The 11,615-nt window shown below is 43.8% G+C and overlaps 1 protein-coding gene across 1 annotated transcript; it reads left to right on the top strand.

Moving 5' to 3' along the window:
• The first annotated feature begins 558 nt into the window (after window positions 1–558).
• On the top strand, window positions 559–7,273 carry SENP8 (SUMO peptidase family member, NEDD8 specific). The gene is made up of 2 exons (XM_089671410.1): window positions 559–646; window positions 6,520–7,273. Exon 2 carries the CDS (start codon window positions 6,521–6,523, stop codon window positions 7,163–7,165), a length of 645 nt encoding a protein of 214 aa, XP_089527536.1. The 5' UTR covers window positions 559–646; window position 6,520; the 3' UTR covers window positions 7,166–7,273.
• The last annotated feature ends 4,342 nt before the right edge of the window (window positions 7,274–11,615 follow it).

Here is an 11,615-nt window from a genome sequence, read left to right as displayed (position 1 = left end):
TACTGGGGGGTGGTGTGTTGGTGCTTCACTGTAAGCACACTGCTTTGGATGGCTGTGCTGTGCACAGCCATCCAGAGCAGTGTCGTCGACACCAATACAGTGATCAGTGCTAAAAAAAAAAGCACTGACACTGTACTAATGGCACTAAGCAGGAAGGGGTTAACATGAAGGGGCAATAAAAGTGTGTGCTGGGAGTGTTTCATTAGGGGGCCCTGTCAGTGTGCTTCACTGTAAGCACACTGCTTTGGACGGTTGTGCTGCACACAGCTGTCCAAAGCAGTGTGCCGAGCTGACAGGGAGGAGAACTATTGCAGATAAGGCACCAAGTGAGTTTAATTACTGTAATCAGCCACAGAACCTGTGTAATCAATATGTGTTTGCTTTTAAAGGGATGAGGTGCCAACCCTACCCATAATGCCCCCAAGGTTTATTGGGAGCCTCTTCAGCAGCCTGACCTCAGTATACGTTTGTGTTGGTCTACAGGAAAATGGCTGCCGCTTTAGCACTGTGTACATGGATTCCTCCTCTCTAGTGCTCAGAAGCCAGTGACCTCATCTTTTGGGGACGGCTGTTTGTAGTTAACTCTGTTGATGCCGGAAGTGGTGTGTACCATGTAACAGTGTCGTGCTCCTGTACTGCAATTGCTGTGAGTTCCCCTGTCTGTGCTGCTTTATGTCCATTATCCCTCCTTGTATGTTTTGGCCTTCCTATTAGACTACACAGTGAGTGTAATGTGCACCCCTGGGAGGAAATGCTGTAGGTTGTAGCGGAAGCCATGATTCCTGCAATGTGATGGTTGTATTCTCAGATCCTCCATACATTTATTCCTGCCTTTCTCTGTCATACAGAAGTGACACCAGCAGCTATAATAGACTGGCTGAGTAGAGAGATGTGACCGGTTTTATCCCTGTTCAGCCATGTCTGAGATTTACTCTCCCTAAGCTGTGGTTCACACTGGTGTGATGTATGCACGTTTCAAATCGAATGACAAGTCGCACCTTATTGTTGGCAATGGAACCGTTCAGATTGGTGTGAATCCGACCTTGCAGTGCTGCACCGATTTGGTAAAAAAGATTCCTGCACTATTTTTTTGCGATTTCAAGTGCGACTTGCATAGCCATCCGTGCATGAGGTTGCCAAGTCGCACTGACATGTGATTTTGGTATCCTGCAGATGATGCCTTTTAGCCCTGGTTAATACCGGTGCAACTTCAGGTATGACATGCAGTATTTACAAATCACACCTAAAGTCGCATCTAATGCATTTCTATGGTACTGTCTTAATCAGCGGGATTTGAATTAGCGCGATTTCAAAAATGTTTTCTGAACTACTGTTTTCTAATTTCATTGAGACTTGTATTGACAAGCCATAGTGAAATCAGAGGTACAAATCGCACTGATCTTCAGATTTGAAATCATGCTATTTCAAGTGATGTAGTGCGATTTCAACGCTGAATTTAGTGTGAACCAGGGCTTACTGCTACCACTATAAGACGTGGTAATGGCAGCAGAGGGTTCCTGGCAGTTGCAGCTTCTGGGACCGCGTGTACTGTTCACAAGCTGACTGCATTTCAATGAAACCAATCTGGTGGCTGTACAGCTGCTGGATCGGTTTCTGTGACACTTAAACCTCCCCATCCAACTCACCGTGCTTCCTGGGCTCCACAGTCCCACCAACAGGTGAAGGGGAGGGAGACCAGCGAACATCTCTTCACTGATCTCCCCAGCTAGAATGAACCAGTAAGCGAGCTGTAAAATGTCACTTCCAGTTTCCGGTGACACTTTCCCTGGCCGTTGACACCAGGGAAGATGCTAAAGCCGCACAATCTGCACTCCATTAGCTTCAGTGGAAGGCAGGTGAGGTGTCATGGGTCTAAAAGACCCCTGATGTCTCTTTAAAGAGAAAAAAATAAAATTACTACCAAGCACCTAAACTACCCCCCCCCCCCCCAAAAAAAAAAATGAGCCTGTGCACGCACATACAAATGTAAACATGCCCATCAGAGAGCACCTACATACAAGAAAGTTCAATTGCAATACAGCTGTTACATGTTGCTGCGCACACCGGAGTGGGAGCACAGAAACAAGATGGTAGGATATTGGTGTCAGTGCCCTTATATGGACACATACTAGTATTTAGCCAATGATATTTACTTTGCTTACATGTGCTGCAGGGTAGGAAATGACCCAGGCCACACCTAACTTTAGGAAAAAAAGGGTGAAGCTCTGGAGTTAAAATATGAGTTCAGAGGACGCTCGAGTTCTCTAGTTATAATGTGATGGTTGGCACATCAACAATAGGGTAGACTTACCTCACATAGGGTCCACTTCTAGCAATGACTACTCCCAAGCTCAAGTCATCTGCTGTCACCCTCTGCCTACACTGCTGCTCCTAGCTCCCACCATGCTGCCTTTTACCCATTGGGTAGCCGCTGCTGGTAGGACTCCTGCTCATGCGCAAAGGAGTTACATAGACCCCAGCATGAAGCTCCATTCTCAGCATTTTACAGGAGCCAGATGATTGTCCAGACATACTGCCGGTGTTAGACTTACAAATAAAGGGCCAGCAAGCCCTAAACCAGGACTGCCTGGCTGGAGTGATCTCATTGGGAAGGTGTAGTGCTTCGCTATGAGATCAATCCATCCAGGTAGTCCTGGTTTAGGACTAGTTGGCCCAGTTTTATTTGAGAAGAAAGTAAAAGTTCAAGAAATCAAATGGTTGCCCTAACAGGGGTGTTCTATGATATTGAGCCACCTGATTCTCTCTTGTAGGCCTTTGGTTTGGTCCCTTAGTCCAGTGTTTCTCAACCTTTTTTCAGTAAAGGCACCCTTTAAAACTGTGGATAATCTCAAGGCACCCTTTAAAATTCTGCACAATATCAAGACACCCCAATCTAAAATGTAAAAACCTATTCTACACACATCCATTACACCCAATATTAGAGGTGATTTATTCTTCCAAAGCAGATACACCTTTGAACACAGGTACTGACTAGTATTCAAGTGTGTCTCTGTCATTTTCTCTCCCTCACTCTCTGCTAATGTGAACCCAGTGCTGATGGAGAGGGGAAGGGGAGGGCCAAACAAGAATAAACACTTATTAATTCCAATAAGTGTATATTATTTGGTTTGTATAAAAGTTATAACATCTACAAAATATGGTATATATACTGGAATTTACACAGCTATAGACGCTGTGCTAGTAATGGTGGTGATCAGGGACTTTTAATGTGACTGTGATAGTGTGGCGGGCAATCTGGCGCTATTTGACACTGACTGAGAGGGACACTAACAGACACTGACTTCGCTAATGGCAATAATACAGTGAAAAGTATAATACTATACTACTGACACTAATGGGTTACCAGAAGGGCAATCAAAGGGTTAAATGTGTGCCTAACGAGTGTATGTGTGCTGCTTTTACTCAGGGGATCTGTCTGTCTTTTGTTCATAAATGCAAAGTTGATTTCAGGAAGAAGAAACAGCCAGATTGCTGTTCTGTGTTTGGTAATCTGTGTTATGGATGTTTGTAAACACAGAACAATGTGTTGTGATTGGTCACAGCCAATTAGCAGGTGTACAGCTAAAATCATTGGCTATAACTTGCCAACATCTTGTGTTGTGTCCAATCGCAGCATAGGCCAGCGGGGGGCAGGCCCACACAATGCCAAATTGAGTTCACTGCAATGTGTGGGTACGTCGTGGTGCCTGGCTGTGCCGTCCGCTAGCAGTAATTGTATTGTTAGTGGGCAGCAAGTGGTTGAAGTGACACTAAACAATATCCTTCTGCATAAATAATTCATACATACCCACTATTTGTTGGGCCTGTAATTTAATTTTCATGAAATAGTTTTTTTGCCACTTTGTAATGTCCTCGTGAGTTCCTAACCTCTCCTTTTTACCCCTCACTTCCATTTGTTTGGAATGAGCAGTGCACTGCTGTATGTACACTACAAATCCCATAGTCCCTAGTCCAGCTCAGGAGCAAGCAGAGGGGGTGATCATGTTCCTACATACATTGGGACCATGGAGAATGAACATAGAGCCACCCTCTATAAAATGGCTCCGGCTCCCTTTTTGCTGTGTATCTATAGATGTGTAAGAATTCTTGTGACAATATGAGTGAATGTTTCATAAATAGTTAATGTTGCCACTTTCTGTTCTCATTTATAGAGGCCTTTTTAACCAGTTCCCGCCGACCTGGCACTTACAGTTGGGTCCATATATCAGGGATGTGCAATTCCTAACGCCCGACGCCCGGGACATGCAGTTCCAGGCACTGGGCAGGTAGATTTTTTTTTTACCTCTAGCCGTACTGTGGGCAAGCAGCAGGGCTCACCTGTCAGGTGGAAGCATTCGGGTGGCATCGCTGCCGCCCGATTGCTTCCACACAGCCCACAGTGTCAGCCTCTCCCCCCTGCCCACTATATGTCCTGGGCTCCGCTTGCCCATCTGCGAGCCCGGGACTGACTCAGTGTGCGCCGGAGGGATGTGATATAGGGGAGGGAGGAGAGCGGACACATCCGCTCCCCTCCTCTTCTCCTGACCCAGACGTAATGTGACGTCACTTCTGGGTCCCCGTTTGACATATTCCTGGTCATTGAGACCGGGAAAGAATGTAATGCAGTGCGATGTGCACTGCATTACATTCAGTGGTGCACAGGGGAGATATCCAGCGTCTTTTAGACCCTAGATGTCTCAAAAAAGAGAACCTGTCACCAAAACAATCATCACATAGGGGACTTTTTGTCCCCTATGTGATTTAAAAAAGGAAGTTACACCCAAGCATATAACCCTACCCCCAATTTTTCAAGGCCCCCCACCCACGCATATATGCACGCACAAATATAAAAGCACACACTGGGGTGCCTACACATGAAAACGTCGATTGCGATACGCATGTTACATATCGCCATGCACACTAGAATGAGAGCAATAATTTGAGGACCAGACCTCCTCCGCAACGCAAAACTGATGACCTATATGGGGCTATAAAAGTGCCACATATACAAAATATAGGGTACTGAAGGTTGTCGCCATTTCATGAGTGCACGCAAATTTATTGGTAAACACTTTACTGTGCTGAGAGTGCACTCCCTGTACCCTCCCAGCTCAGTAATGAATGGTTACTGGAAACCTCCCAATGCATACTTGCAATCTGGAACATTCCAATCATGTGATTGCCAATCACAGTGGTCACATGATAGGAATGCCTGCCTCTGCCTCCCGGCATTTAGATCCACTGGGAGGCGGTGGTGGGAAGGGGTTAATAGGGTGACCTAAGTCCTTAGGAGGGTGGTCTCTCTGTGATTTTTATCGGTGCAGCTTGAGTAATGGCTGCTCTGTCCATTTAGCAGCAGATGGGGATTTACTTTAAGCCCTCATACACACGGGACATTTTAATAACGCTGGTAACGTTAGCTGTGTAAAGTCACGTTAAAAACCAGAGTTTTTTTCAGCTCTTTTTGAGCATATTTGCATTAGAGTTTAGCTGCGTTTAGCGGATTTTTTCCGCGTTTATAGCAAAAAAAAAATTGGGGGGTCAAAAAAAGTCCCAAAACACCGGTTTTTCAGTGTTACAGCATTTTTACAGCTAAAAAACTCCTTTAGAAACCCACTAGTCCTGGGGTTGTTTTCCAGCCAAAAAACGTTGATTACAGTCTATGCATGGACACATAGGATAACATGCTGGGAGGTTTACTAGCTGTAGAAAAAAACGTCAAAAGCCAAAAACAGCCACCGGACAAAACGTCCAGTGTGCATGAGGGCTTAATGCAATTGCCCCTTCTGCTGGATTGCTTGGCCTGTTACAGTTAGCAGAAAAATAACAGATTTATTGGTAGGATCAACATGATAAAATATGTTATTGGTATTGAAACTCCTCATTATGTATGTCATTGTTTTTATTTTGCCTATAGTTCCACTTAAAACGTGTTTTGTGTAGATTTGCCAGATAGTACATCTCCATCTGTACCTTTAACCCACTGCCGAAGTAAGTGTGGCAGTTCCCGTAGACACCAATTCAGGTCATGAATTTGTGCTAGATTTTAATAATGTCAGTATGTTAAAATTAAATAAATAGGACCTGTGGGGTAAAACAAAGCAAGGAAATCATTTAAACCCTTGGTGCCGGTGCCTCCCATTCCTTTAGGGGTTTCTGATGCCAGGAGGCGGGGCAGTGCTTAAGCTCATGTGATGCAGTGATTGGCTGTCACAGTAGTCACTTGATCAGAAAGCTCCCGATCGCTACTTGCGTATTACTACTTGCTGTGAGACGCTATAACTGTGTTGGGATTGCACAGGGTGCACTCTGTCAGCATGGTTGTTTACATTGGATACGCAGATATGCAGCCTCTCGACGTCAAGGCCTAGCCACCGAGAGGCTGCAAATTTGTGTACCGCTGACGCCAAGGAGTTAATGAATTATGAGACTCAGATTTATGTTTATGAATGCAGATGAAGCACCTGTGCTTTTTTCACCACTTTATAGTTGAATCATTCCTTGTTTCTTGTCTTTCAGAATGGAGCAGGTTGTATTAAGTTATGGAGACTCCCTTTTACGTTCTTCTGATGTTACTCTACTTGATGCTCCTCATTGGTTGAATGATAACATCATCGGCTTTACCTTTGAATTCTTGGCATCGTCCTTGGCACCATCTACAGCTGAAAGAGTTGCTTTCCTCAGCCCTGAAGTGAGCCAGTTCATCAAATGCTGTGGGAATGAAGCCAAAGATTTCCTACAGCCGCTAGAACTTCCTAACAAGGACCTTGTTTTGTTACCTGTGAATGATAATGCAGGGTCAGAAGCAGGTGGCACACACTGGAGCCTCCTTGCCTACCTCCGTAGGTTCCATGGTTTTCTTCATTTTGACTCTGCACCAGGGACTAATGCCCCACATGCTAAGCGCATGGCAAAAAACCTAAGTATGTTACTGGGTGGTAATCCTCATTGTCAGGAGGAGAAGGCACCTGTCCAGCACAACAGCTATGATTGTGGAATGTATGTGGTATGTGTGGCTGAAGCGCTCTGTGAGCAGTATTTTGTTGGGGGTAACAATCTGAACTTTCAAAATATTACACCCCAGTATGTTACACAGAAGAGGAAAGAATGGAAAGAGATCATCAGGGGACTGAGTTCTCATTGCAAGGCAAATTCTGGCCTTTGAGTTCAGTCAGATTGCTTATGCATGAAGAGAATTTGAAAAATGAGTTTCGCTTTTGACTACTACCAGATCCAAATTATAGGGTGCATTAAAATTTATTAATTACCACAATGGTGTTCTTTTCTTTCCCCTTTAAAATGGGGGGGGGGTTCCAGTGCTGGAGGGGCAACCTGACTGCTCCGAGCTCCAAGATGTTGATGAGGGTTATCTCTCTTGACCATGTTCCCTGAACTGTGACATATTGGAAGACTCCTCCCTAGTCTGACAGACTTATGTCTGTTGTAAGAACTTCCCAATTGTAAGGAAGGAGACATTTTCCCAGCATTGAAGCTGGGAGTGGATAGGAGCATGGGTAAGTCCAAATCCTGCTTTTTCCATGCTGATAGAATGCTTTGTTAGGGAGTTCTTGAGTGAACAGGTATTCTCAACCAGTCTACAGAGAAAGGGGCTGTGTGTTAATTATGGATCCCGCACTGTTTACAGAAATGGGATTTTAAAGGATACGTTCACCTTTATGAACATGTTACACACATATTTAGGGTGTGTTGAAGATCTATACGTTTACCTTCAAACCGTGCACCCCGTATATTCCTGCTCTGTTCCTAAAATTCACAAAGACCCCGTGTCACCTAAGATGGACTAATTGTATCAGGGCAGGACTTGTTTTTTACTCCATTGCCACCTTCCTCGACAAGATACTGGCTCTGCTAGTACAAGGGACTAAAGCCGGCCATATGTGGATCAAAAGCTGACTGGCTCAGCAGGGACCAGACAAATTTTGATCCATGTATGAGCACCCTAATTGTACACAAATCAGTCTATTTCATACGTCTGTTTTAGATTAAAGCTTTAACCACTGTCTAGTTATATTTCAACAACTGCTTTTCAACCCAGTACTGAGGAAGTGGGCTATGTCTGTGAAATGTCAGTTGCCTAAGATATGGGTTTTAGATATGATTCTGTCTGTAGAACAAGCTACATTGTAAGGTTTTCATATACAGTTGCAAGAAAAAGTATGTGAACCCCTTGGCATTACGTGGAATTTTGCATGAATTGGGCATAAAATGTGCTCTGAACGTCATCTAAGTCACAGCAATAGAAGAACACAGTCTGCTGAGCATAATACTACACAAACATTAGATGTTGCCATGGTTTAATTGCACATAACATGTAAACATTCACAGTGCAGGGAGGAAAAAGTATGTGAACCTTTGGACTTAATAACTGGTTAACCCTCCTTTGGCAGCAATAACCTCAACCAAACGTTTCCTGTAGTTGCAGATCAGACCTGCACAACGATCTGGAGTCATTTTGGACCACTCCTCTTCACAAAACTGTTTCAGTGTAGCAATATTCTTGGGATGTCTGGTGTGAATCGCTCTCTTAAGGTAATGCCACAACATTTCAATCAGGTTGAGGTCAGGACTCTGACTGGGCCACTCCAGAAGGCATATTCTGTGCTGTTGCAGCCATTGTTTTGTTGAATTACTTGTATGCTTTGGGTCATTGTCCTGTTGCATCACCCATCCTCTGCGGAGCTTCAGTTGGCGGACAGATGGTCGTACGTTTTCCTGCAAAATGTCTTGATAAACTCTGGAATTCATTTTCCCATCAATGACATCAATCCGTCCAGGCCCTGAGGCAGCAAAGCAGCCCCAAACCATGATGCTCCCTCCGCCATGTTTTACAGTGGGGATGAGGTTTTGATGTTGGTGTGCTGTGCCTTTTTTTCTCCACACATAGTGTTGTGTGTTCTTCCCAAATAACTCAACAAAAATGTTAGCATGTGCCAGAGATTGCTGTAGGTCTTTAGCTGACACTCTGGGATTCTTCTTTACCTCGTGCAGCATTCTGCGCTGTGCTCTTGCAGTCATTTTTACAGGACAACCACGCCTAGGGAGAGTAGCAACAGTGCTAAACTTTCTCCATTTGTAGACAGTCTGTCTTACTGTGGACACATGAACATCAAGGCTTTTGGAGATACTTTTGTAACCCTTTCCAGCTTCATGCAAGTCAACAATTCTTGATCGTAGGTCTTCTGAAAGCTCTTTTCTGTGAGGCATGGTTCACATCAGACAGTGCTTCTTGAAACCAGTAAACCCAAAACAGGTGTGTGTTTTTTAAGGGCAGGACAGCTGTCAGCAACACATCCAATATCATCACACTGATTGGAGTCAAGGCTCACTCCTGGCTCCAATTAGCTCTAGGAGAAGTCATTAAGCTAGGGCCTCACATACTTTTTCCTCCCTGCACTGTGAATGTTTACATGTTATGTGCAATTAAACCATGGCAACATCTAATGTTTGTGTAGTATTATGTTCAGCAGACTGTGTTCTTCTATTGTTGTGACTTAGATGACGTTCAGAGCACATTTTATGCCCAATTCATGCAAAACTCCATGTAATCTCAAGGGGTTCACATACTTTTTCTTGCAACTGTAACTTGTAAAAGTACCTCGTATACACAAAGTATTTGGTTTTAATGAGTGTATGTTTATGAAACTTTTATGCAGTTTGTTAAGGAAACTTTGAAATGTGAAATTATCTGCTTTCCCAGTAATATATACAAAGTCTTTTTTTTTTTTTTTTTTTTTTTTTTTTTTTTCTACCACTTTTTTCTAAAGCAGGGAATCTGACATTTACTAAAACTTTCATTGCAAGTGAATCTTATTTGAGTGACAGTGATTGTTTTACCACTGAGGAACGTATAGTGAAAAATACATTTACTTCTTAAAAGATAAGTTTGCCTTTTGGAACATGTTACATGTTCCAACTTAAATATGAGTAAAACATGTAACATATTCCAGCTCCAGCAGCCAGTTCCCCCCTCCCCTTTGTGAAAGCAGGTGAGAGCTTTTCTCCCCGCACCCACTGTCACAGTTAAAAGCAGCATGGCCGTGCAAGACTCTACCGACACATGATCGCGTCATTCATTCACAGTTTCACATTTGTGAATGCATGAATTACAACTACCATCAGCCATTGCCACTGGCGACTTGTAGTACTGCATGAATTGCGAGGTCGTTGATAAGTGCTCTTTTAATGCATTCACAAGCCCTGCAGCTTGTAAACCGTCAGACCATATTGGAGGTAGGGGCTGAAAGCTGAAGGGCTTGTCTGCAGGAGTCTGACTTCCGCTGATCATGGTTGCAATGCTTTCCAGGCTCGTCAGGGAAAATATTATAAATGCACGTTTTTTTCCTGCAAAAATATTTAACTATTTTCCCTAAGGTGTACTTATCCTTAAGGAAGATGGCCTGAATTCTCCTGGAAATTGACAAATATACAGTATCTCACAGAACTGAGTACACCTCTCACATTTTTGTAAATATTATATTCTATCTTTTCATGTGACAACAATGAAGAAATGACACTTTCTACAATGTAAAGTAGTGAGTGTACAGCTTGTATAACAGTGTAAATTTGCTGTCCCCTCAAAATAACTCAACACACAGCTATTAATGTCTAAACCGCTGGCAACAAAAGTGAGTACACCCCTAAGTGAAAATGTCCAAATTCAGCTCCCAGGGAAGGTGCAAGACTTTGTCTGCATGCTTGTCAAATCACAATTTGACAATGCCAGCTGTATGAATTGGAGCGGTATGGTCTTGGTAAATGTCGCTGTCTGCGGGGTGGGGGTCACATGGTCGGCCGAAATTTGTACACAGTTGATGCCAGGGACTCTACCTCTCAAGGTGAAGATGGGCCCTGCAGAATACCAAGATTTGGCTGCCCAAACCATGATTGTGTCTCCACCATGCTAAACCCTTGGCACAAGACAGTCCTGGTCATAAGCTTGGGACAGCGTTCCTCACAAGTAAACATGTCCGGTGGTTGGGAACAGTGTGAAGCTTGATTCATCCAACCATATTACAGTCTTCCATTGATCGATAAGCCAAAATTTATGGGTGTTGCACCACTCTCTTTGCTTCTGAGCATTAATATCGGTCACTAGTCTTGTGGCAATTGCAGCTCCCCTGTGAATGTTTTGCTTATGGTGTTCCCTCCACACCATTTTTGTGGACACAGGCTTTGGAAGACTGAGATTGAGCTCTGCAGTCACTTTTGCAGCAGTTGTTTTCTTATTCCGGGTCACAATTCTTTGCAATGTCCTTTTTTCTCTTTCAGTCAGTTGACCATATCGACCGCGCTTATGCTTATCAGATGACGTATCACCTGTATATGCCGTCATAACTTTTGATCCTGTACCTCATGATGCCGCATATATATTGGCAACTTCAGTCACAGAGGCACCAGCTAAGCAGGCACCAACAGTTTGCCCTCTTTGAAACTCAGTAAGCTCTGACATGACTTAGTGGGGTGAGATTTACTAACATTGGTTCATTCAGGATCTCGTGCACCTGTGCATGGTAGCCAATCAGCTTCTAACCTCAGCTTGTTCAATTAAACTTTAGCAATAAAACCTGTCAGATGATTGGTTTCCATGCAGACGT

This window comes from Staurois parvus, unplaced genomic scaffold (genome assembly GCF_062004578.1).
Source record: "Staurois parvus isolate SC_StPar_1 unplaced genomic scaffold, SC_StPar_1.0 ptg000105l, whole genome shotgun sequence".
NCBI lineage: Eukaryota > Metazoa > Chordata > Amphibia > Anura > Ranidae > Staurois > Staurois parvus.
The sequence above is the reverse complement of the archived record's forward strand: the minus strand, read 5'-3'. Positions and strand labels throughout refer to the sequence as shown.